Source organism: Chiloscyllium plagiosum, chromosome 1 (genome assembly GCF_004010195.1).
Source record: "Chiloscyllium plagiosum isolate BGI_BamShark_2017 chromosome 1, ASM401019v2, whole genome shotgun sequence".
In the NCBI taxonomy this organism is placed as follows: Eukaryota; Metazoa; Chordata; class Chondrichthyes; order Orectolobiformes; family Hemiscylliidae; genus Chiloscyllium; species Chiloscyllium plagiosum.
The window spans coordinates 10,447,096-10,474,124 of record NC_057710.1 but is presented as its reverse complement, the minus strand read 5'-3'; the positions used below and the strand labels follow the sequence as shown (position 1 = coordinate 10,474,124).

General features: G+C 40.2%; 1 protein-coding gene across 2 annotated transcripts in view; it reads right to left on the bottom strand.

Moving 5' to 3' along the window:
• Window positions 1–27,029, bottom strand: part of cdc25b (cell division cycle 25B) — a 37,399-nt gene that overhangs the window by 6,178 nt on the left and 4,192 nt on the right. For both annotated transcript variants that reach the window (XR_006312474.1, XM_043695578.1), the window contains exons 2-12: window positions 26,753–26,826; window positions 23,175–23,226; window positions 19,069–19,110; window positions 18,175–18,208; window positions 14,056–14,169; window positions 11,004–11,114; window positions 8,239–8,367; window positions 4,586–4,672; window positions 4,324–4,497; window positions 3,297–3,398; window positions 555–617 (exon numbers count right to left, since the gene is read on the bottom strand). Coding sequence is in view for 1 of the 2 variants with exons in the window: in XM_043695578.1 (XP_043551513.1) it covers window positions 555–617; window positions 3,297–3,398; window positions 4,324–4,497; window positions 4,586–4,672; window positions 8,239–8,367; window positions 11,004–11,114; window positions 14,056–14,169; window positions 18,175–18,208; window positions 19,069–19,110; window positions 23,175–23,226; window positions 26,753–26,826 (982 nt within the window). In the remaining variant the exon portion in view is untranslated. The remainder of the gene's footprint in view (window positions 1–554; window positions 618–3,296; window positions 3,399–4,323; window positions 4,498–4,585; window positions 4,673–8,238; window positions 8,368–11,003; window positions 11,115–14,055; window positions 14,170–18,174; window positions 18,209–19,068; window positions 19,111–23,174; window positions 23,227–26,752; window positions 26,827–27,029) is intronic.

Below are 27,029 nucleotides of genomic sequence, written 5' to 3'. Positions count from 1 at the left end.
CCAAAAGGGAAGGAAACAGCCACTGTGCTATGCATTATTAACAAAAACCAAATCAATTTCAGCCTTCAGTTTGGGCACTTTGGGCCCAAAGCATAAATTGAAATGAGGGAGCTAACTACAGTGCCAGAATAAAGCTTCCCTCTCAGATGCATGGCTGAGTAGGTAAATTGATCCACTGACACTCTGCAAAGAAACGCTTCCAAAAAAAAAACCCACCATCGTCAAAAGGAATGAGAAGTTTCAGACTTTCACTTAAGCTAAGAGGCTGAATAGAAATTTTGCTTTAATTAGAATCTCACTCAAGATGTCTGCACATCTCACGTCTACTTTAACAAGTATCTACAATGTTATTTATATTAAAAACAGGATTACATCTGGAGAGAGCAGAGCTCTCCACTGTTATACACTGGTAGAAAACAGATGCATCATTGCAAAAAGGCTAGCAGTGATTTTTAAAAAACATCAATGCACATAAAACTAAATTTCATTACATCATTAGTCAATCCACACTTTGGACAGCTTTTGTTACAATACTGACATATGTAATTACTTACCATCTCTGCAGTTATATATTGTAACTCTTGGTGTCTTCCCTCCACAGTGGGCAATATATAGGGCTATAAAGACAGAGTGCAAAACATTTGCCAGTTACATAGCTCAAAATACCTAAAAATCAAACAACTTCTCCTCAAAGAACATCAAGGCAATGTTATAACTAAGGATGCTGTGTAACAATTCAGATACAGCTTCCTTTTGCTGCCAGAAAAAGACTTACCTGCAAAGTGTAATACTTAATCCAAGTAATCAAGAGGGTTAACAGACCTTAACCATCGGTGGCCATGTGGTCTTGGAAGCTCAAACAGATGTCAGCTTCTACAAGGCAGTGGCAAAGTCCAAGCCTCACCATTGACAAACCTATTGCCAGTCATTTGTGACAGGCTTGGCCTTTCCAGAATAACCTTGTTCAAATCAAAAAAGAAAAGCAAGTCATCTCATTGGAGGTTGCTGTCATCACCTTAGTGATAACTGAATTATAGTATCAGAATCCCTACATGTGGGAACAGGCCCAACAAGTCGACAAACCCTTTGAAGAGTAACCCACCCAGACCCATTCACCCTACCCTATGTTTAGCCCTGACTAATGCTAGTAACCTACACATCCCTGAACACTATGGGCAATTTAGCATGACCAATTCACCTAACTTGCACATCTTTGGGCTATGGAAGGAAGCTGAAGCACCCAGAGAAAACCCACAGTCGCCAGAGGCTGGAATGATCCCAGGTCCCTGGTGCTTGAGGTGGCAGTGCTAACCAATGAGCCACCATGCCCCTAACCCGTCCCTAATTAGATGCAGTTACAACCAATTGGTTGAGTGAAGAGAGAAGTGTTAATTCATTCTACTTGATCATCCAAGTTTAAGAACATACACTGGAGACAGGCATGGGGTTCCTGCAGCTAAATGCAGCAATGACATTATTGAACCACATGAATCTATTACCTGCAGGACTGCATCCCTGTGAGGGAGCCAAAGTCAGAAGAAACTGCGAGCAGCTAGTTTTGATAGCTTAAAACTCAATTGCAGCTATATGCAAGTTCCGAGAATGCACTTGTGCTATGCCACAATCTCGGTCCAGGGATCAGGTGATAGCAAGCTCAAAGCCAGAAATCTTTTTTGAATTGGGTTATTGAAAGGCAGAGGGGTCTGCATGGTAATTTCTAATCTTGTTCACACAATGCCATAAATGTCAAGTACCTTTACTGCAACCACTGACATTTAACATGATTAAATGTCAGTCCAAATTAGCATACAAATTTTTAAAAACTGTTTTAGAACAGGAAATTGCTTGTGGTTAACCTGGATTCTAACTTCAAAAAAAGGTCACTAGACATAATTATAGTGATGACTTATGCAAACAATTCCACAAGGAAAGATTGCTTCATGATTTTGAAAATTAGTTTGAAGTGTTGTTGAAAGGTTTAAGGTCAACAGTAACCCAAATTTCTAAATACCTCTGCACAGACGCTAATAATACCTCTGCAACGCACTCAATATTGATGTCTGAAAGATCTCTTTTAAATAATACAACAGAAATCTTTCAGACATCAATATTATTGAGTGCATTGCAGAGGTATTATTAGAGTCTGTGCAGAGGTATTTAGAAATTTGGGTTACTGTTGACCTTAAACCTTTCAACAACACTTCAAACTAATTTTCAAAATCATGAAGCAATCTTTCCTTATGATGGAATTGTTTGCATATCACTAAATATGGCTATAGGCCAAAGGTATTTGAATGTATGCCTTTTTCAGGATTCCATCAGTACTTAGATTCAGTCTCAAATTCTAGTTATCCCCACCCTAGTCAATGACCCAAATAGCTAGAATGACAAACTGAAAACCCTAGACTATGCCCTAGTTCCAAAATTTAAAGTTATACTAAAAGCTGAAAAAGGTTCAAATTAGGAATCAGATCTTTACCCTTAGAAAAGGAAAGTTAGATAAAATTTAAGGACTTAAAAGATTACATTTAGTGACTTCAAAGCATTTAAAATGGTGCAGAGAGATGACAGCATATTGAAAACACCTTGACTAGTAATTTCACAGGTCCTGGTTAATATAATGAACTATGGAAGCAGATTTAAATTAAATTAAACCTATAGTGAAAGCTGGTCTCAATGACACTGAATGAAACTACCACTGATTACCAAAAAAATTTGATTCACAAAATTCCTTCAGACCTACATCAACATCAGATCCACAGTAGTGGTTGACTTAATTACCCTCAAATACAGAATTGTCTTAATTCAAGGCCATGTCATTGGGGGTGGACAACATTTAGAACATCGACATTTCATAAAAAAGATCAATGTCTGAAGTGAATAAACTTGTGTGCCAGTGTGAAGAATAAATGCAACTGACTAAACAACCTGTTTCTACATGATTCCATAAGAAATCAGATTCCCAGTGTTTCTCCTTATGGTTCCAAGGCACTGATACAGGATAAGTGCAGATGGGACTACCTGTTAAATGGTGCCCAATACATGGCTCTGAACATCTGTAGTCCTCAAGGCATACATTCAGGCTATCCCCAGCCCTTCAAGCAATCACTTTTGTAGTACAAGTGTTTGCAGAGTTAGAGATAAGTGCACTAAGATCTGGAGAAGTTGATCCAATTTAAATTTTGCCATTTTAATATACAATGCTGCCATCAATACTCAATAGGCTTTCCAAGACAGAAACTAAGATCCATGAAAGTAGTTTTATATATTTAGGAGGGACTGTAGAAATGCCATACCTTTGTAAAATCTCCAATCATGCGTCTGCAATCATCAATTTGGAGTACTTTGTCAATTTCAGCATCACAGAAAGATTTTGACCGCAATAGAGAATGTTGCTTCTAAATAAGTAGAAAAAAGGCAGAGTATAGGTATTGTATCTGTAAGTCTGACCAGCTTTAAAAGTGATGTTGCTCAAGCAATTAAATCTGACTGTTCAATTACTCGAACTAGTCTCAGATCCAAACAGGAGAAAGTGAGGGCTGCAGATGCTGGAGATCAGAGCTGAAAAATGTGCTGCTGGAAAAGCACAGGTCAGGCAGCATCCAAGGAACAGGAGAATCAACGTTTCTGGCATGAGCCCTTCAAGAAGCCCTTCTTCCTGAAGGGCTCATGCCTGAAACGTCGATTCTCCTGCTCCTTGGATGTGCCTGACCTGCCGCACTTTTCCAGCAACACATTTTAAGCTCAGGTCCAAACAGAACTGGTCAGTCTGCCAGACTCATCCAGCCAACTACATCCACTTCACTGAATGAAACCCAACAATGACCAAGTGAAGCACCAAGTCAAACAAGCAACAAGCTGCAGTTAAAGGGGTAAGAAAATGTTGAAAGGCCAGAACCGAAACATGACATGACTGGCAAAGAGAAATAAGACTAAGTTCACACTCCGAACAGTGTATATTGAAGTTAAGCTCAAACAACAAGGACTTCTGAATTGAGTCCCATTAGAAACTAATTATATGGAGCCCAGCTTAAAGACCCTATTCAGAGAAAATATTGACTGCTTAATGTAGAGTTCACCTTTCTACACTAAATGGGTCTACAACGCTTAGAACTGCAACACTCAGCCATGTTTGAATTGCTGCTTCAATCCATCCTTTACCACTCGCCCTTTATTGCGCTCGCATGTTCCAGACAGTTAATTGCCAAGGAGATGTAAGCCTTGTTAGTTCAGTTGTAACCAGAGTCTCAGGTAACATTTTCAAATCAAAAGAGATAATCAAGCTACTTGATGTTCCTACCAGAAACAAGACCACAAGCTTACCACTTTCTCAGCACTTGTTTCTTCTGTTATGCCAGCAAGACTTCTCCTCCGTTTATTCTTCACTGGGGTCTCTTCATCTTTGGGCCGATCCACCCGCTTGAGAATGGACCGCATTTCAGGGGCCAGATTTGGAGATTTAACATTACCAGCATAGGACCATTTATGAGGAGCTTCCTAGAAGTAAAAGAATTTTACCTTCAAATTGCAACTATAATTCTCCTCTATTCTAAATCTCACTATAACCAAACAGCCATAAACTCACATCCAAAGTTTCTGGAGAGATCTCTTTTCTAGCCACAAGTGGAGCAGTCAGCAGGCTGGCCATGCCAGAAGGTACATCAGCATCATTCTGTCAAAAGAGAAAGTTGCACAAAAGTGTTTCAAACAAAAATCATGACTAGGAATGAACAGGCATTACAGCTTTGATGTTGCTACCATCATAGCAACCTAGACCTGAATTTTGAAATTTGTTCATTAATCTGGGCATCCCTAACTGGGCCCACATTTATTGCCCAGCTCCAATTATCCTGGGGAACATGGTGATCTGCCTTTTTAAGCCACAATAGTCTTTAGAACAGTGCTGTTTGGTGTTCAAGATTTTGACCTAGTGAAGTTATAACTAGAACAGTCACTGGGTTGGAGGAGAACTTTGAGAAGCTTGGTCGAATCTTAAGTGCCCCAAATGGAGGAAAAACCAAACAGGCCTTCCACAGCCACTTGAACCCTCTCCACCATCCAGAAAATTTTCCAAAAGTTAGTAAAAAGGCAGAAAAGTATCTAGGGGATCTTTACAGCAGCGGGGTAAAAATGCAAAGTTGCCCATTTTGGCAAGAGGAACCAGAAAGCATATTACTCAAGGTGAGAGACGTTGCAGAACTGTAGTGCAGATCCATGTAATTGTGCAGAAAAGTTTGGTATGCATGTATAGCAAGTAATTAGAAAAGCTAATAGGAATGCCAATTTATCACAAGGGAAGCTGAATACCATAACTGAAGCTAACTTCAATTATACAGGGCACTGGTGATATCACACCTAGAGTACGGCGCACATTTAAGGGTGTTGGAAATAGTTCAGAGAAGATCTACTAGAATATCTGGACCTGACAGGTTATGCGAGGAAGGAGGCTGGACAGACATTGCTTTTTTCACTGAGTTGACCAGAATCAACTGAATTGAGATGGACTGATGTGTTGACTGTGTAGATGGAGGGGACACTTCCACTTACAGGAAGAAATAGAATTAGATGGTCACTAACTTAAAAAGAAAAATCAGACATTGCCCTGAGGAATGTGGATTTGGAACTCTCCTAGAAAGAGAAGCAGCATCTATGGAAATTTGAAGGCATGGTTATAAATTTAAGTGAGCTGAAGAGTTCAGGATAATGGGAATAAATTGAGGTTACAGTCAAAAGTTATGAACTTACAAATCAAGTTCTGCAATTCAAGTTAACTACTTCTATCAGCCAAAAAATAAATTGAAATGTAATGGCAGTTTCAGTGCTGATGGAAACAGGAATTCATTACTGCTGTGACAAGGACAAGTGAACAAAGTCTATAGACTCAAGTCTAAAACTTTATATTTAAACTGATTGTTATACAAGGCCGCACTGTTGTAATTTACCAAAGCGCCACCTATTTTCACAAAATGTGAAAACTCAGTTAGGGTGCTTGAGGGTTACAAGGAAGTCAGGAAAGACCTAAAAAGAGCTCAGAAGAGCCAGGAGGGGACATGAAGTTGTTGGCAGATAGGATCAGGGTTAACCCCAAGGCTTTTCATAGGTAGGTCAGGAATAAAATGTTGGCAGATAGGATCAGGGTTAACCCCAAGGCTTTTCATAGGTAGGTCAGGAATAAAAGAATGACAAATGTTAAATTAGTGTCAATCAAGGAAAATAGTGGGAAGTTGTGTGTGGAGTCAGAGGAGATAGGGGAAGCACTAAATATTTTTCGGCAGTGCTCACTATAGTAAATGAAAATGTTGGCGAGGAAGATAGAGATACTTGCATCTAGACTAGAAGAGATTGAGGTTCACAAGGAAGAGGCATTAGAAATACTGCATAGTGTGAAAATAGACAAGTCCCCTGGGCCGGATGGGATCTATCCTAGGATCCTCTGGGAAGCAAGGGAAGAGATTGCCGAACCTTTGGCATTGATCTTCAAATCATTGTCTACAGGAATAGTGCCGGAGGACTGGAGGATAGCAAATGTGGTTCCCTTGTTCAAAAAGGGTAGTAGAGACAACCCTGGTAATTACAGACCAGTGAGTCTCACTTCACTTGTTGGTAAAGTGTTGGAAAAGGTTATAAGAGATAGGATTTATAACCATCTCGAAAAGAATAATCTGATCAGGGACAGTCAGCACGGTTGTGAGAAGGGTAGGTCGTGCCTAACGAATCTTATCGAGTTTTTTGACAAAGTGACCAAACAAGTAGATGAGAGTAAACCAGTTGATGTGGTGTATATGGATTTCAGCAAAGTGTTCGATAAGGTTCCCCACAGTAGGCTATTATACAAAATGCAGAGGAATGGGATTGTGGGAGACAGCAGTTTGGATCAATAATTGGCTTGCTGAGAGAAAACAGGGTTGCAGTTGATGGAATATGTTCATCTTGGTGTCCAGTTACTAGCAGCGTACCGCAAGGGTCAGTATTGGGTCCACTGCTGTTCGTCATTTTTATAAAATGACCTGGATGACGGCTTAGAAGGGTGGGTTAGTAAATTTGCAGACGTCATTAAGGTCGGTGGAGTTGTGGATAGTGACAGGATGCAGAGCTGAGCTGAGAGGTGGCAAATGGAGTTTAATGGGGACAAGTGCGAGGTAATACACTTTGGACAGAGTAATCGGAATGCAAAGTACTAGGCTAATGGTAAGATTCTGGGGAGTGCAGATGAGCAGAGAGATCTGCATCCATGTACACAGATCCCTGAAAGTTGCCAACCAGATTGACAGGGTTGTTAAGGCATAGTGTTTTGGCCTTTATTAATAGAGGGATTGAGTTCCATAACAAGGTGGTTATGCTGCAGCTGTACAAAGCTCTGGTACTGCCACACCAGGAGTATTGTGTACAGTTCTGGTCACTGCATTATAAGGAGGATGTGGAAGCTTTGGAAAGGGTGCAGAGGACATTTACTAGGATGTTGCCTGGTATGGAAGGAATGTCTTACGAGGAAAGGCTGAGGGCCTCAAGGCTGTTCTCATTAGAGAGAAGGTGGTTGACAGGTGACTTAATGAGACATACAAGATAATCAGAGGGTTAGATAGGGTGGACAGGGGGAGCCTTTTTCCAATTATGGGGATGGCAAACACGAGGGGACACACTTTAAAGTGGGGGGAGATAGGTATAAGACAGATGTCAGAGGTAGTTTCTTTACTCAGTAGTAAGGGTATGGAATGCTTTGCCTGCATCGGTAGTAGATGTGCCAAGTTTAAGTGCATTTAAGTCGTCATTGGACACGCAAATGGATGTACATGGAATAGTGTGGGTGGGATGGGCTTCAGATTAGTATGACAGGGCGACAACATTGGAGGGCCGAAGGGCTTGTACTGCGCTTGTAATGTTCTATAAAGGGACAAAGGGCAGTTTAATTCAAGGGGTACAGCATTTTGTAAAATATTACAAGGTCATAACATTTCATCCAATCATTCACAATCGATGGATGGGGATACAGCTTCTGCAGCTGAAAGTGTTGGCTGTAACAATTACAGCTCCAACACTAAGCACAGTTTCTAAAGTACAATTTATCCATAACAGGGTTTCACAAGAATGCAACCATCACATTATAGAAGAACTGACTAACAAAAGTCAATGTTTCTCTACCTGCAAAATTTAGTAGCTGCTAGTGAAGTGACTCCACAAGTAGTGCCTGCAACTCTATTTAGCACAAACTCCGTTTACTTAACAGCTAAATTGCTTTACCTCAATATCTTCATCAAGCAACTCCAAAAACCCATCATCTTCATCATCGACTGAAGAGGTTAGTGATGATCTGCGTAGAAGGATTGGACTACTAACATCTGTTGACCCATCACCTATACTAGGCGAAAACTAAATGAAAAAAGTTAATTTTTTATGGTTAAGCTAAAAATAAGGTTTGCTCAAAATTAAGCAATTATTACTGGGGTTGATTACTAGCAGTAATATTCAAAACCAGCAAATTTAATTTCATCTGCTGGAAAAACCAAAATTCTAACAGCAACGCAAAATCAAAGAATACAGGCAAACGTCATGAAAGCACTAGTACAATTTATATTCTGCAGAAAACAAGTGCAATTCTTTTTATGCAATTGTGGGACATGCTGCTGGCTGGCTAGCCAGCCAACATTACCCATTCCTAGTTGCCCTCAAGGTGTGGTGAACTGTCTTTTTGAAATTCAGTCCATATTCTGTAGATTAACTCTCACTTTAGGGAGGGAATTCTAGGATTTTGAACTGAAGTAGTGATATATTTCCAAGTTAGGATGATGAGTGGACTCTGAAGGGAACTTGCAAGTGGCAGCGTTCCCATACATCTTCTGGATAGTAGTGATGAGTTTGGAGTGGAGGATTTGGTGAATTTATGCAGTGCATCTTGTAAATGGTACACTGCTGAGCATCAACAGGTGAAGGAGTGGATGCAGTGCCCGTCAAGCAATCCAAATTGTTTTGACATCAAGCCAGCCAGCAGCACCTACATTCCACAAATGAATTAAGATCTTGAAGCTGCACCCATCTAGATCAGTTTCATCATTTCTGACTTATACCTTGTGGATGATGAACAGGCTTTAGGGAGTCAGGCAAGTAATTTACTACAGAACTCCAGTTGAGTTTCTGGTCAATGGTAGGCCCCAACGATGTCACTAATAGGTGACTTACTGATAGTAATAATTGAATGTCAAAGGATGGTAGTTAGATTTTATTGGAGATGGTCATTACCCAGATGTGGCATAAATGTTACTCGCCAGCCCAAACTGGTTATTGTCCAAATATTGTTGCATTCAAACATGAACTGCTTCAGTAGCTGAGTCGTCAGTGGGTGGGGATAATGGCCGAGTGAGGTGGGGGAGAAGTTAGGAGGTGACAGATTGTGGAGTGAAAATCTGTTCCTGCTAATAGCCCAGTGCTGAGTTGTAGATGTCAGTCTTGAAGTCTGTCTCATTTATAAAGTAGTAGCGCCTATTAACATGGAGGGCATTTCAATTCAAGGTGGAATGTTGTCTCCACTGATACTGTCATTGACAATTGCCAAGTGGTCCATCAGTTTCATTTGACTGTTTACAGCAATACCTGGCTGCTAGGCTATGAGGGAATTAGAGTCAAATACATTGTTGTGTCTGGAGTCATATGTAGGTTACTTGTGGCAATTTCCTTCCTGAAGTCAAATGGTGTTTTCCCCAATTGACAATGGAGTTAGTCATCAATAGACTCAATTCCACATTTTTATTTAATTCAATTCAATTGTGGGCTTTGAACCCAGGTTCCAGAACATTAGTTAAGTCCCTAATTTCAGTATATTATATAGGAGAAAAACTACACTTACATTATATTCCACTTGTCATGTGCTAACCCATTCACAGCAAGCCCAAACCTTGAAGCCTCCTTGTAACCAACTTGCACCCCAATGCAGTTTGGTGTCATCAGCAAGATTGGAAATAATTGGCCCTCAAATCAAGATTGTGGGCTTAGCACCAAATTTACAGTACCTACTGGTAACCTGCCATCCTGAGGTGGATCATTTTTGTCTGTGCTGTATTAACCAACCAACCCATAGCAGTACATTCCCATCCAAGATGGGCATGTTCCAAATTTATTAGCCTGTGGGACCTTAGCAAAGCCTTCTGAAAATCAAATATGCTACATCCACAGGTAAGATTGACAAGAGTCTGCCAAGAGGATATCTTTCTGTAAAATGCTTTTTCCTTTCCATTTCTAAATGCTCAATTATCACATTCTCGTCAGACCTCTACCCTACTAGACAGTAGGGCTGTATTTTGTCACTGCCCCTTCTTTCCTATTGGAAAATAGCAAATGTAAATCCAGTCAGCAGGAACTCAAGTTCATTGATCAACCCTCAATCCAACCAATTTTTCAAGCACAGATTTTTTTTTTTAGCTTTTCAGTTACACAATCCCTCAGTCATCTATTTGACAAATTCCTTGCATATCTTCAGAAAATTACTATTTAGATTCAACCATCTTGCCCCACTCACCACTATCAATTCTCCTATCGCCACTAAAATATTTTACATTTTCCTACTTCAAATTTTTAGCAGTTTTTAGAGCAATTTTAAAGAGATATGTGAAGCTAATCAACTGGCTGAATGCAAGAATGCTAATTAAGACCATTTAAATACCATTAAAAAATTGCTGTTGAGTGCGATTGTCTGAGGTATTGTCTTAGAGAAAGCAACAGGCTTCCCATTTGTTAAGGTCATTAAAAATGAACAGCTTAAAACATTGTCTGCAACCAGAATAATTTCAATTCTTGGACCTGTGTATTGTTATTCAGGGATTGGTGTCTGCAAACAAATGTGCAATTTGTATAAAGTACATAGGGAACCTCATTTTGAGTAGCAATGCCATAGTTAACCAACTTCTTTGTAGTACAAAGTTATCTTATGGTGTTGCCTGGTGTCCTTCTGAACACCAGATCACGCTTGGCAACTGAGCTCCTTTCAGTAGCTGTAATTAAAAATTGTTACTTGCCATTAATGCAGGTGCAGAGCTTGGTCTCTGATCTTGTCGGCTCCCACTAGAGAAGGTACAGAGACGGTTTCGAGAAACTGGATGAACTGGCTTTTTGAACTCAAATCCTTCCTGCAAAGAGGCAGAAAGTGAGTTCATTTGCAAAAACAAGTAGCACAAAAGCCCATCTATGCACAATTTTCTCCCAAATATCTGAAAGAAAGTTGGTGCAAAATTATTGCACCATCTGGTCAGTTACAGAAAAAGAAAATAGTACAAAGCAGCATTTAACCCATTGTCACAAGGCATGATGTTAACCTAAATGGCACTCAAGCCAAAGTCTGAAATTAAAAAAATGACTAAAGAAACCAAGTTTAAGATATCACACAATTATGCAGAATTCCCCTATTTTCATGTCTTTTATACCCAGGTTGACAAAGCAGAGACCAGACCTTTTTACTCAAGAATGACTATTCATTACAAGATAAAACAGACTTTAGCTTCAGGTAAACAATTATCAATCAGCACGTTACCTTTGGGTAAAGCTAACCTGCCCTTAGATTAAGGCTGTCCTGGGTGAAGGACAGGACTGGAAAGCAGTCAGCAGTCCCGAATCAGTTTTCTCAAATGATTCTTGAACTGATCAGACCACCACTTAATTTTTCTTCTCCAGATTCTTTCACAGGTTTATGGGAGACAGGCTGACTGTTTCACTCGGTCAGTGACTTTCATAAATCACAGCTTACAGTAACTGAAGGAGGGAGCAGATTTTCTTTTGGCTTTAGTTTTTCACTTTGAAAACACAAACAAGCCTTGGTGAATTTTTAGTGCACCTTGAAGGCAATACACTTGATGCTGAGCAGTGGTGGATGGAGTGAATGATGTGCCAATCAAGCAGGTTGTATGACAATCCAGGACAAAGCTTTAGGGCTGTTCAAGCTGTACTCCTATGGAAGAGAGGGGTTCTATCACAATAGTGGCTTGGAGAGGATCTTCCAGGTGGCAATGCCATTGTATCTGTTGTACTTTTACATTGAAATGATGGTGGTGGTGGAGGTGGTTTGGAAGGTGCTGTTTGAAAATCTTTGAATTTCTGCTGCATCATATATAGCACACTAAGTGTTGGAGGAAGTGGATGTGATGCCAAGTGGACTGGTGTCCTGGAGATTGTCAAGTTGGTTTGTTGGGGCTGAACTCATCCTGGCAAAGGGGGGAGTATTCAGTGCACTCCTGACTGGAGCCCTGTAGAGGGGACAGGGGGAGAGTTACTCACTGCAGTATCCCTCATCTGTTCTTCTCTTGTAGCCAGTGTTTGAGGCGAGTCCAGTTGATATTTAGTCATAACTGTGATGAGGGGTTCAATGATGGTGACACCATTAAAAGTCAAGGAGTGGTGGTTAGATTGCATCTTTTTAATGATCTAGCCAGCATTTGTGGGGTACAAGCATTACTTACCATTGTCAGCCCAAGCTGAATATTGTCCAGATCTTATTTGAAAATGGACTGCTTCAGTATCTGAGTTACAAATAGTACTGAATATTGTGCAATTAGCAAACCACCCCACTCAAGGCCTTTTGGTGAACCAGTTGAAGATGGTTGGGCCTAGGACACTTCCCTGAGGAACTCAGAACATAGAAAAGTACAGCACAGAACAGGCCCTGTGGCCCACAACATTGTGCTGAGGATTAATCCTAATGTAAAATAAAATAACGTAACCTACACACCCCTCAATTCACATGTGGTGCATGTCCAGCAGTCACTTAAATGTCTCTAATGACTGCTTCCACCACGAACACTGGCAACGCATTCCATGCAATCACAACTCTCCATGTAAAGAACTTACCTCTGACATCCCCTCTATACCTTTCTCCTAATATCTTAAAATTATGACCCTTGTGCTAGTCAATCCTGCCCTGGGAAAAGTCTCTGGCTAATGACTGTTTCATGTCTCTCATTACCTTGTATACCTCAATCAGGGCACTTCTTCCTTCTCTCTAGAGAGAAAGTCCAAGCTTAGTCAACCCCTCCAGTCCAGGGCAGCATCCTGGTAAATCTTCTTTGCACATCTCTCCAAAGCCTCAATCTTTCCTGTAGTAGGGAGACCAGAACTGGACACAATATTCCAAGTGTGGTCTCACCAGGGACTTATGGAGCTGGAGCGAAACCCCCAGTTAATGAAAGACAAAACACCATATGCTTTAACAACCCTATCCACTTGGGTGGTAACTTTGAGGGAGCTTGTGCCAGGTACGACTCCAGCCACCGGAAAGCTTATCCTCAGTACCTATAGACTCGTTTTGCTAGAGCTCCTTTACTCAGTAGTAAGGGTATGGAATGCTTTGCCTGCAAACAGTAGAAGATTTGCCAACTAAGTACATTTAAGTCGTCATTGGACAAGCATATGGAAGTACATGGAATAGCGTAGGCTTCAGATTGTTTGACCTGTCGGCGCAACATCAAGGGCCGACAGGCCTGTACTGCGCTGTAATGTTCTATGTTCTAGGTCCTTGATGCCAGTCAAGTACAGCCTTTATGCCAAGGGCTATCACTCACCTCTGGAATTCAGCTCATTTGTCCATGTTCTAACCAAGGCTGTAATGAGGTCAGAAGTGGAGTGGCCCTGGTGGAACCCAAACTGAGTGTCACTGAGCAGGTACTGCTTCATAGCACTGATGATAACTTCAATTACTTTACTGATGATTGACAGTAGACTGATGGGACAGCAATTGTCTGGGTTGGATTTTGTCCTCTAGGTACAGGATATAACTGGGCAATTTTACACATTTCCATCTACCAGGCAGTGTTTTAACTATACTGAAACAGCTTGGTTGGGGAAGCAACAAATTTAGTCGTCTTTAGTAGTATTGCTGGGATGTTGTCACAGCCCATCGCTGCTGCAGTATCCAGTATTTCCAACTGTTTAACATCACTGCAGATGATATCACTTCCTTACTCTACCTTCAGTATTTCCAAAAGCAACACTGTCACTCAAGCTTCAGTTTTAAGTAAACAGACTCAACATACAATTATTTTACACTTAATTCGAACAAATTGTTTTGCTCAAGGACCTTACGTTTTCTTTGTTTTCTTCAGTAGAGAGGGTGCCACTTCCTTCATGAAATACTTCTGAATCCAGAGAATTGCACTGGCTTGACTTCAATGCAGGACTTGATCCTAGAAGCCTCATCTAGAAATTAGAAAGCAAATGGCTTAGCACCTCATTATAGCATTTCAGCATATTGTGTATATATGACCAAATCATTTCTACAGTAGACCTAGATCACAATCTGTCAGAGCACCTAGAATGATGGCAGTCAATTGCAATGCATAAAGATATCATTGTTGTCTATAGCGTTTAGGTTAAGCATTTATGGATGTGGGCAGCACAGGTAAGGTAAGCCATTTATTGAAAAATGCTCGGAATAGGCAGGGAAAACACTGAAAGAGAAGGTTGCCAAAGTTTAGGGTACTCTGCCTGAATACACTTCCTTTGCAAAAATAAGTGATCTAAAAGGCATAAGATCAATTGGAAAAAGGTTATCCACTTTGGTAGAGGATCAAATGCACGTTATTTCCTAACTAGAAAGATGTACAAGTGGACAAAGGTCTCCTTGTCAATAAACCCATGAAGGCTAACATGAAAGTTTCACAAGCTACTCAGAAGGCTAATGGAGTGTAACTTTTCTTACAAGAGGATTTGAACCAAGGAGTGCAGCATCTTAAACTTTAGTTCAATTGGATGGAGCTCAGTTAAGCTACACCTGAACTCCTCTGAAGTTTTGATCTCTTATCTCAGGAAAGATATTCCCAGAGGGAGTGCAAAGCTTTACTAGACTATGATCATGAAGGGAGAGACTGGGCAAACTAGGCCTGCATTCTCAAGTTTAAGAGATGTGACTGCATTGAAACTTACAAAACACTAAAAGGGAGAGAGAGAGGGTAGTAATGCACTTCCCGTGGTTGGAGAGTGTGTAGAGCAAAAGGAACAAAAATAGAACTGGAATTCCCAGTGTGGAAACAGGCCCATCAGTCCAGCAAGTCCACACTGACCCTCTGAACACCCAGACCCATTCCCCTTTCGGGGAAGTGAGAACTGCAGATGCTGTAGATTAGAGTGGTGCTAGAAAAGCACAGGTCAGGCAACATCCAAGGAGCAGGGAAAAAAAAACATTTCGGGCAAAAGTCCTTCATCAGGAATGGGCTGATGGAAGGCTTTTGCTCAAAACGTTGATTTTTCCTGCTCCTCTGATGTCCCCATTTCACTCTACATTCCCCCCAACTAATGCATCTAACCTACACATCCCTGAACACTATGGACAATTTAGCATGGCCAATTCACCTAACCTGCACACTTTGGATTGTGGAGGAAACCCATGCAGACATGGGGAGAATAGGCAAACTCCAGAGTTGCCAGAGGTGGGAATCGAACCCAAGTCCCTGGCGCTGAGACAGCAGTGCTAATCACTGAGCCACCATGCCACAAAGGGGGATGCCACTTGGAGATGCAGAATAGTGTTTTTTTTAAATTCAGGTTGCAAACTTAATTGTTTACAACAAAGGGGTGTGGAGGCTCAGTCTGAGTAGGTTTAAAGTAGAGATTGACAGAGTCCATACAGATAATCAGAAATGAGGATGGGGTTTACAAAAGGGCATTCAAGATGTTTGATTAGCCAAGGTTGAATTGTGAATGACCTGCTCCTGTTCCCATGCTTATGCCCACTTGTAATTGAGCTCAGTTTAAGCTGGTTCAGATGGTAGCGAGACTGTGCAAAGGCAAGGCAATATTTTTCACTGAAAAAAGATTTACAAATGTTTTTAAATTCGCACAATTTTTATTCCTAGGAATCAAATTTAAATTCAGTTGTTACAGAATTCAAGCTAGTCTCCAGATAATTAGCTAGATCTGTGGATTATCAGTCCCACTAACAGTTGTGTTGCTGCTGTTGTTCATACTTAGTGGTGCTAGTATTTCTATGTAGGAACAAACCAAATGAATTAGGTAAAAACAAGAACTGCAGATGCTGGAAACCAAAATCTAAATTAGAGTGGTGCTGGACCTGCTGTGCTTTTCCAGCACCACTAATCCACAAACCAAATGAATTCATGGCTGGTGAAATGGTGCAGGTGATGAGGGGAAAGGGTTAACATTCTTGAGGCATCAGGATCAATTTAGGGGAATAGAATCTGTATAGCTAGTTTACACACAGCAGGTCAAGGACCAACGCCTAAGGTTTTCTAGTACCTCTAGAAGGCCTTAAACTAGAATCAGTCGATAAATGAGACAAATCCACTAATAGGAATAAATTTAAAGTTGTCCACATCAGCATGAACAGAACATTTTAATGATAGATTGGAAAAATGCTGATGTACAAAAGAAATCTGGATGCCTTTCAGACCAGTCACAGAAAGCAAGCATGCAGACTGAGATTTCACTGGACTACCAAACTAGAAACAGGTGTTCTGGGGGATGGTGAAATTTAAATTCAATAAAAACCTGGAATAAAACTACATATTGTCAAACATGCAACAACTCAATAAAAACCTTGGCTTAATGTCCTTTAGGGAAGGAAATCAGCTATTCCTAGCAGCTCCAGCTTTGTGCAATCTACAGCAATGTGGCCTGCCTTCACTGTCCTCAACACCAGCCATAATGACCATGTCGCATAAATGAAAACAATTAAGAGGCAAATGGCATGTTAGCCTTCATAAGGCATTTGAGTACAGGAACAAAGTCGTCTTACTGCAATTGCACAGGGCTTCAAGACTACATCTGGACTACACAGTGCATAGTTTGATACCCTTACCCAATGAGAGGCATTGTCAGAATGTACTGCAAAGGTTCACTAGACTGATTTGTGGGACAAGGAGAGATCAGATCAACTGGACTTTCATTAACTGGAGATTGAGAATGATAGGAAATCTCAATAAAATCTGAGTACTGCTCAAGTGGATAGAGGAGTGACATCCCCCAGCCAAGAAGCCAGAACATGAGTTATGGTGTCACAATACATAAACCATTTCAGTCTGAGATTAGAAGAAATGTCTTCAAAAGGTGATAAGCTTGCAGTTTTTCCTATGAACATATTCAGCAATAGATTTCTAGAGATATGCTGAATTGAGTGGACTTGATTGACAAACAGCACACTCTGGCACCCAACTGTTTCTAATCCAATTAGAATTGTTAAAGGCACCACACAAAGTTGCATTGATTTAAAATCTGGTCAGATTGTTTTTCTAGAATGAATTTCAAGCAAGTGTACATAGGCATCTGGTGATTACATCAACTGTGACAATTCTGATTAGCAGCTGCACATTGATTTATCTTGGGGCATCACATTTCCAGAGACTATGCTCTTTCATTGCTCATCTGTGCACTGTACATTGACAAACTGAAAGTGTTTTATAAAGCCACCAGGAAATTCTTCTGATCTACATCGATGAATCACAGGATTTCTCACCTGTCAAATGGAGCATCCTTCATGAAATAGGAAATTTCAGATCAACAGAATACCACAGGAACAGACTCTGGCTTACCATGACTGTGCTAATGGAAATTGAAGAAACCTGAACACCAGTTACCATAAGTTCAGATTAGTTTAGAATGGCAGCATGCTTGGTACAGACTTCAGTCACTATTGTGTGACATCTTGCCCCTACTCCAACTGTACACTAATTGGGGAGATAGCCACAGTGGACCCCTGCCCCTTCTAGTGGTCATGCATCTGAACAGGTTTCTAAAACCTCCTGCTTATTCCAATTGCCACTGCATCCAATCCATGCGATCAGACAGGAGCTGCAATTGGACATTTCCTGTAGATACAGGAAGACATTCAAACTTATTGTGCACATTTCACGAGAAGCATAATATTCTGCTGCTATTTTTACCCTCTAGCAACTATTTAATTTTTTTTTTAAGAGCTAACTAGATGATCCCTTGTGTTACATTCTAAGGAATAATAAATATACTGTTCTGTAAACAAAGGTGCCACTCTATCACTAGCTTATATTCCACTACTAAAACCTTATGGATAGGAAAAGGCTAATGTTTTGACTGGTAACCTGCATTGGTTGCCACCACAGCTTATGTAGCAGGTTTTAAAAATATCAATTTGTAACCAGAATGGTTCCTAAAATTAAGTTTAAAAGTCAAGTTCCATGGTGTATAAAACCAGTATCCAGTGAAAGAACTCACCGGAAGGGAGTTTATTCTTCTTATGGGGATTTTTCTGAAAAAAAAACCATAGAAAGATTGTTAACAAAACGGCTTGTCAGAGTTGACAAACTTCTCCCCCTTTTTCTTCACCATAAAAGGACTTCAATATTTAACCCCTTTTACAAGAACTCCAGTCTAAAACATATACAATGGTCAACCCCAACCACATCAGGTCTCAACTTCCCACAAACAAGGTGGTTTAAAAAAAAATCATGCTTTATGATTCTGAATAGTACCAAATATCAATTTGAGTTCATCTTTAATCATAAATGATGGATGTACTGGCCTGATGAGTAAAGAGTGCACCAAGAATCAGACAGCTACAATAGAGGTATTTTCCTGGACCCGTTAAAGCCAACACTACTATTAACAGGTTCATTCCAGTCAGTCAAGATCACAGCAATGAGGGAAGAGGGGAAAACTACAAATTTATTAAAGAATGGTGACTCACACTGCCACCATTACCATAAGAATGCATCCCAGTTATATATCAATTCTAATGGAATGTGCAGAGATAGACATGGAATCACTGTCACCCTGGAATGGAGAATAAAGCACTTAAAACACAAAACAGTCCTGCAGATTTGTTAATAGTCAGTTTAGCTTGGTGGGTGGTGGTGGGGTAGTGGGAAGGAAAACAAGAGGAACAAGGAGTTGATGCGTGCAAGAGTAAACCATGTCAGGAAAAATGAGGAAAAAGAAAAATTCAACTCTGTCAAATAATCCAGCTTTACCACTAAAAGAACAGCTGCAAAATGTTTTTAAAAGTCATGTCAACAACCTCACTAGATGACCTCAATGCCTTTTCACAATGTATATATTAACCATGCGGAGTGCTAAAAAAAGGAAACTTCAGGCCACAGGGTTACTTACTTAGTGTTCACTTTTCCAGATTCTAATATTGCCTTTTCAAACCTATAAGAAAGTAACAAACAGATATCAAATCAAGAATAAACTACCAAATCAGAAAGCAGCTTTTAAAGAGGCATGACAAAACTAGAGCAGGTCAATGAATTAGCCAGAACTTAGGTTTACGTTTGTACCACGTATAAACAAAATGAGGTGAGGTTCTGTTATTTCAAAACCAGTTTTTCATGTAACATTGGTCAGAAAGCATTATTTGAAAACTGAAAACACATTCACCATTTCAAAACCTTGTTTCAATATTGGTAGATAGCACTATATTCACATGGTTAAACTCATGACATCTTTAATACTTAGTGGCTTCACATCTGTCCATTAGTAGCAAGTGAACTTAAATGTGATTAATATAGGCATTCTACAAAGTGTACGAAGATTCCAAGCACCCTCAGCTCAGTTGAATGGGGACAAAATTTGCATTAGCATATTCACATGATGGCCTTTGGGCTCACTGCTTGCCACCTGTATGCAAATGAACCTCTTTTGTCTCAGACAGATTAGCCTCAGTCGCCATATGCCATCCAAAGGAGTTCTAAAGGGCTGACCCTACAGCTGACCACATTTAATCAGTGCCACAGTCAGGAAGACACAAGTGTGGCGTAACAAAGACAGCACAACAGAATTAGTCAAGCAGAAGAGACAGGCTTTTTCCTTTCAGGATGTGCTACTAACCATGTACAGCTGTCTAAGACAGCAACAGATGGGACTATGCATGCACCAACCCTACAATTAAATGAAAGTCTCTTGGAAGAGTTTATTGCAGTAGCATGCAGACAGCAATGAGAGAATGATTTTGACCTCTATTGAAAAGTTAATAAATAGCTCACTAAAATGGAAATTCTAATGCTGCTTTTGAGTTTGCCTGTACTAAGTGCAAAATATTAAACAAGATAATAACCTATAGCTATTGAACTGTAAAGTTGGCAAGAGTCCACTTTCAAAAATTGCTACAACTGAAGGAAATGGTTAGTGAGCCAATATCCTTAAATAGCAAACAATCTTAAAGATGAGCAGCAACAGCAAGCTTAAAATGAAACAAATGCAATAAATCAATGGCCAAAACATCTAAATAAAAATAAGTACGAACTGAGACTGAGCACAGAATAAGACATAAGCTTGCAGGTATTGAAGCAGTATCTGAGGCAGATGAGAAACAAAAACTAGTATTGCCTGACTCAAGTCTAATTGATTTGTGGGGAAATTTGCCAGTGATGTCAAACAGTCTGGCCTTGTTAATTAAAAGATGCAAATAAAACACTGCTGCTGGAAGTCAAACCCAGACGACTAGCTGGTGCAACGAATAATTACAACTTCACCAGCATGCAACTGGCCTTTTTATACAGAGTGAAAAAGCAACAGGCTCCACAGCAAACAGCTCCATTGAAAACAATGTTAGGAAAGGTCATCACTAATAACCAGTTGGAGATTGATTCCATACAAAGTCAAACCACTTCTGTAGTACTGTACAACCCTGACAGAGGCAATAGAACCCTGGGGTGAGAGGTACAAGAGCAAGTGACAACAACATGGCTACTATTGCATGAGTTGCAAGAGTGATTTTTAAAGAGTTGATCACTTTCACTTCATGAAATGAAGGTTGCTTAAATCTCCAGGCTGATAAAGTAATTTCTACAAGAATCAAAAGTTAAGAGGCGAAGTGTTTATTCTCAATGAGTAGTACTAATGAACATTACAATATTGGAGATGATTTTCTCAGATATTTCAGTTGAGGGGAAACAAGGCTTCAGTTTAGAAATTAAAAACATAAGTGTGCTTGCAATTGAGCAAGGATGGGACAGGATAAGTAGAAAATTGAGAACTAAAGGGATTTTAATGAAACATTTAGCACAGCAAGACTGTAGAATTCACTGAGTTGGATATAGGTTGCAGTTGAATGTTTCGTAAAGAGCAGATGGAGTGGGGAATCCATTGATGATTTATTGAGCCTACTTACTTACATGGTGAGTTAGCATTAACAAGCACTGGTTGAATAGGGCAGTTAAAAAACTTATTCTCCATAACTGGCTGAATTTCTCAATAATATGACTGCAACCATACAGTTTTAAGCCTTTTAAAATTTAACTGACATTGCATGTAAGAAGGTCGGAGGATTGTCAATGCTCTTTGGCTTCTTCCCATTAGTTTTTTTAACATCTGATTTGTCAGATTAAACATGTCAGATTATTAACAGGAGGTAATATCTGTTATTATTTGTTGATAATGGATTTGAAATAAACACCACAAACCACAGACAGTAAAAAAAATAAGAGCACAAGGCCCAGGCTACATTCTGAAAAAATTCATTTCTGCCCTCACATTTGACCTGAATGCTTATATTTAATTCTTCAAGTTTCATGCAGAGGAAATTTTGCTGCTCCACATGTTTTAGAAATGGGGACACCTTGCCTCCACATCTTTAGTCAGTTATCCATGCTAACAGAACAGGGGGTGCCAATTTGAGAGAGAGAAGGAATTTCCTGAGGGTTGAGTCCCTTTGGAATTTTTTGCCAGAGCTTTGGGGCAGAACACTTGTGTTTTCTCAAGGTCAAGATGGATAGATTGGTAGGAGACACAAGGGCCACTGAGAAGAGAGGCCTGCAAATGTGAGGAATGTCAGCGGAGGCATAATCCACTCAAGTTGAAGGCTATTCCTATTTCTTGGTTTATTTGATATGCAAACTATTTAAAAAACAGTTTGAATATGCAGTATCCTTGACCTTAGACAGACAGGACCTTGATGACATTACAAATCTAGGGATAATTGATTTTCAGTAGAGTTCAGATGCTCTTGAGCAAGGATATAGGGCTGAACTGCTTGGAACAAAGATACTACCACCAAATCCAGAGCACAAACTTCACACACTGAAGTTCATTCACATATCCACAGCCAACTAGTTACCCAAGGCCAACGTACACTCAGTACAAGCAGAAGTCATAGGCACTGTACAATTTCCTTTAAGAATTATTCAGAACCTAAACAGCAGGAATGACATTCAAAGTTAAAAAACACCAAAGCACAATTAGCCATTAATCTAATTAAAACTTCCGACCTGATTGAAGAAAGGTATACACAATGGGGCTGATTCTGAACCAAAAACATGAAGACAGCACATGGCCAAAACTGACGGTGTTAGGTAGTACAATGTGCGCAACTGAACGTAGCTAGAAAAGAATACCCTCACTTTAGTCCCATTCATTGGGCAACAACCCTCTACTGCAAACATTTGTTCATGAGGCAAGAACAATATGGTACTCAACTGGATGCACTGCAACAGAAATATACAACTTTTTATCCAAAATTCTATCCACATGCACTAGCAAGACACCTCGAAACAACATTTGGAACTGGAGGATAAAATGAAGTGAAACAAGAGCCACCATTTTGAAACTGAAACAATGCTTATATGGAGTGATATCAGCCATTTCCCATCATACAAACCACATAACTTGGTTTAGAGATGCCGGTGTTGCACTGGGGTGTACAAAGTTGTTGTGATTTTTAACAACGCGGAAGGAAGACTGGAGATAAAATTTAAATAGTGGAAATATTGCTAATGCAGCAAAGATGAAGATTGAATCAAGAATGTCAAAACTCATGAAAGTTTTGGTGAGGGGGATAAAATGCATGTTAGTATGGGACAAAAACAGCAAATTAAAAGAACTTCTCAGAAGGTACAAGCACAGACACACCAGGCAGTTTCATGTATTGTAAAGTGCTACTTGCAGAAGCTGTTGTTGGGAGTAGAAGAGCACGTAATTAGTATCAGCAAGCCCAGGAATCTGGAAATAGGTGTCAGCAAGTCTGATGAATGGAGAAAGCCACACAAATAGCTGAAGAATCAGTAAATTTAGGTAGAAATTGAATTTTACATATAGCCAGAGTGAAAGCAGCAAAATGTTCTGGTCACTTCAATTTGCAAAATGCAAGCCATTGGTATACACATACCTTTTTAAACACAGTAGCAACCAGTACGAAATTTCCATTGGTTGCCAAGTATTTTTAGTTAATACTTTGCCTAATCATCATCCAAGCTTAACCAAGGGGAGTGGAAACTTACGTTTCATTGATTGCCTTTTCATCCATTGGACTTGGGGAATCCATACAAAGCCCTAGTAAAACAATTAGGACAATTTAATCAGTTACTTGTCTCTTAACACAAAGTAAAAATAGGACTCGGCTATAAGGCTCTCAAGCCTACTCCACCATTCAATTCCAGTTTTGGCTGAACTAACTTCACTTGCCTTGCTAATGGCTTGAATTCAACATAATGACATGGCACCTGCATAGTTCTGGGGCTAGAAAATTCCAAACATTCACAACCTTGAGTAAAACAAATCCTCATGAAAATCTTAATGGCCAACCACAAACTGTAAAGATGGATGCCTGGCTTCAAGAACTCTAGCCAAGAGATCATTCTGTACAGTGGCCTTCAGCCCAATTTTAGATGTTTCAATATATCAGCTTCTGTATTAAAGATTATAGAGATTTTACAGCACATCTACTGATCAAGCAATCCCTCATTCCAGAAATCACTTTTTTACACTTCCTGTAAACCAAGTATCTCTTTGCATAAAGGCAGCTGACATCTAAAGTGCAAAGTAAATCCCAACTGAATATTGACTATACAAATGGAATAAAAATCAAGTTACTGTACAGTAATTGCAGTTCCTCTTTATTCATAGGAAGACAAGTTATGACCATCTCAAGCTCCTTGTACATCCAAAGACTACCTCTGAAGTGCTGGAGTTGAGAGCAGCTAGCAAGATGCCAGTGGAAGGACTCCAAGTAGTATCAAAACAGGTACAGTGAAGTGAATCAAAGCGAATTTCAAAGCTGTGGTACTCTTTGTTTGGTCCCAGGATAGCTCTTAATTTTACATTTACTCTATAGATTGAAAGAAACCTTAAAATTGAAAAAACTGGTAGAATGGGAGGTGGCATTCAGATTTTCTGCCATAAAATTATACACAATAGCCACAATGCAAGTAGTACTTGTTTGGATCAATTCTTGTAAAGGTCATTCAAAAATGAACTAGTAACACGAGTCAAATTTAAATAAAACAAAATATTTACCTTTATACTTTCCTTAAATGCATCTGCGCTATTCAACTCAACTTCCTTTATCATGGAACTTGCTATCAAATTAATGTGATAAAATATAGAAGACGACAATAGATAATAGGTACAGGAGTAGGCCATTCTGCCCTTCGTGCCTGCACCACCATTCAATATGATCATGGCTGATCATCCTTAATCAGTATCCTGTTCCTGCCTTATCTCCATAACCCTTGATTCCACTATATTTGAGAACTCTATCCAACTCTTAAATGAATCCAGAGACTGGGCCTCCACTGCCTTCTGGGGAAGAGCATTCCACACAGCCACTACTCTCTGGGTGAAGAAGTTTCTCATCTCTGTCCTAAATGGCCTACCCCGTATTTTTAAGCTGTGTCCTCTGGTTCGGTACATTTCTTCCTTGATGTAACCGTTTTATATTGCGGCAATAAAGCAGCAATTAATGCACACAAGACATGTGAAAAAGGCAAAGCATTTAAACGTAAATCATGTTGACTTTTCCAGTTGCATGTGTGGAACATGGGGTACAATCTGAGAGCATCAGCAACAAGCAGTCAGGAATCAACTTTTGCATTTACAAGCCTAAACTTGTGCTTTTACTAACAATGGAAATATCACTGCAAAGTAGTGCAGAATGGTTTGTCCATGTAAAATGGAAGATTGTTTGTCCAGAGATCAATACACTTTTTAGGCCACTCAGGATTCTTCCTTGATCTGGAGTTAATGTGGTAAACTGGAGCAGTCTGTGCCACTCAGGCAGGCTAACAGCTAATGACAACTCTACCTTGGGTGTGGCAAAAGATAGCATTCAATGAACTAGCAGGAAACCACAAGTTGGCAGCCAACCAATGAAATTTACAAATACTTGTAAAACAACAAGGGCAAACTTGCATATTACAAAACTAGTTTCAAACAAAATGCTGAGACCAGTAGATCAGTCAGCCACACCAAGAAATTGCTTTTAACTTGAATAAAATGAATGTTTCACTTGTTAACCACAAAATTTGAAATAGTAACCTTTGTTCTCAGTCCCACTCAGCCCTGACAGTCAGATGACTTTGAACTTGATGGGCATTTCAACACCACTTACCAGTACGCTTCCCCCATCCCTTAAATTCATAATCTTGCAAGGAATTATCAATTTCTGCCTTGAAGACATTTAACATCATGGCCTCCACTGTGCTCATGGGCAATGAATTCCACAGGCCCACCACTCTCTGGCTGAAGACAAGTCTCCTCATTTCCATTCTAAATTGACCCCCCTCTAACTTTAAGACTGTGCCCACAAGTCCTAGCATCCCCACCTGACAGAAACCATTTCCCAGCGTCCATCTTTCTAAGCCATGCACCATCTTGTAAGTTTTGATTAGACCTCCCCTCAACTTCCTAAACTCTAATGAATACAATCCTCGGATCTCAGCCATTCATCGTATTTAGGCCTACCATTCCAGGGATCATCCGTGAGATTCACCGCTTGAGACGCGCAAGTGCCAGTATGTCCTTCCTGCGGTATGGGGCACAAAACTGGGCACTGTATTCTAAATTGGCCCGAACCAGAACTTTATATAGAGTTTCAGTAGCACATCGCTGCTTTCACATTCCAACCCTCTAGATAAATGACAAAATTACATTTGCTTTCTTAACCATCTGCAAGTCAACCTTTACAGAATCTGGACTAACACTCCCAGATCCCTTTGTACTTTGGCTTTAGAAATTTTCTCACTGTTTAGAAAATAGTTCATACCGGTATTCATTTTTCCAAAGTTCAAGACCTCTCACTGGTCCAAGAAATGCCAGGAATGCATTGTCCTAAACTGCCTAAAGCTTTGTAGCCTCCCTACCTCCTCAGAACTATCTGCCTGTCGACCTAACTTCGTATCATCAGCAAACTTCACCAGAATGCCCCACTCTTCGCCCAGATCAGTTATAACAACTGCGAACCCAACACTGAACCCTGCAGGACACCACTTGTCACCAGCTGTCATTCCAAAAAAGAACCTTTTATGCCAACTCTGCCTTCTGACAGGCAGCCAATCCTCAAACCATGCCAGTAGCTCACCTCAAACTTCATGGGCCTCACCTTACTCAGCATACTCCATTGATGCACCTTATCAAAGGCCTTTTGGAAGTCTAGGTATAGTCCAAGTCAAAGTTTGAGAAAAGCCTAGTAACTTAAGTAAACATTCCTAGCAGTCTGCAGAAGCTGGATAGATTAATCGTATTTGCTTTTGTGCTAAAGTTACATGGTCAATGAACTCCTGTTTGAATTATAAGCTTGGTGCCTGATATCGGTTATTCAATCTGGTTACGAACAATTGAACATCACTGAACATTTCAATTTCAATGTTGCCATATCCAGTGTTATGGAATCTGATTTGTGCCAGTTGAGGCAATGGCAAACATTCAAGGACTGAAATCAGTCAAGCAGATTAGACAAACTTGGATGGTTTTCATTGCAGCCATTGGAGACTGAGGAGCAACCTGATACAAGTTTACAAAATTAGGAGGAGCATGGATAGATCAGTTTCTCAGACATGCTAAACTCCCATCGAGTACCAACCTGCATCAGAATCGGATGAGAGCGTCTTCAGTAACACGGCTCCACTTGGCCTGCGTTTCGGTGTATCGCAATTACTGAAAAAAAAGGGACAAAAAAAAAGTCATTGAAATTTCCATGCACAAGCCATGTGGGGGCTGGAAGCGCTCCGTGTGAGTAAGGTGGAGGGGTGGGGAGGCGCAAGCAAAAGGGAACCAGCCGCACGAATTACCACCCCACTTAGGGGAGGAGAGAAGAGAAGGGGGGGTGGTAGAGAGAAGAGAAGGGGGGGTGGTAGAGA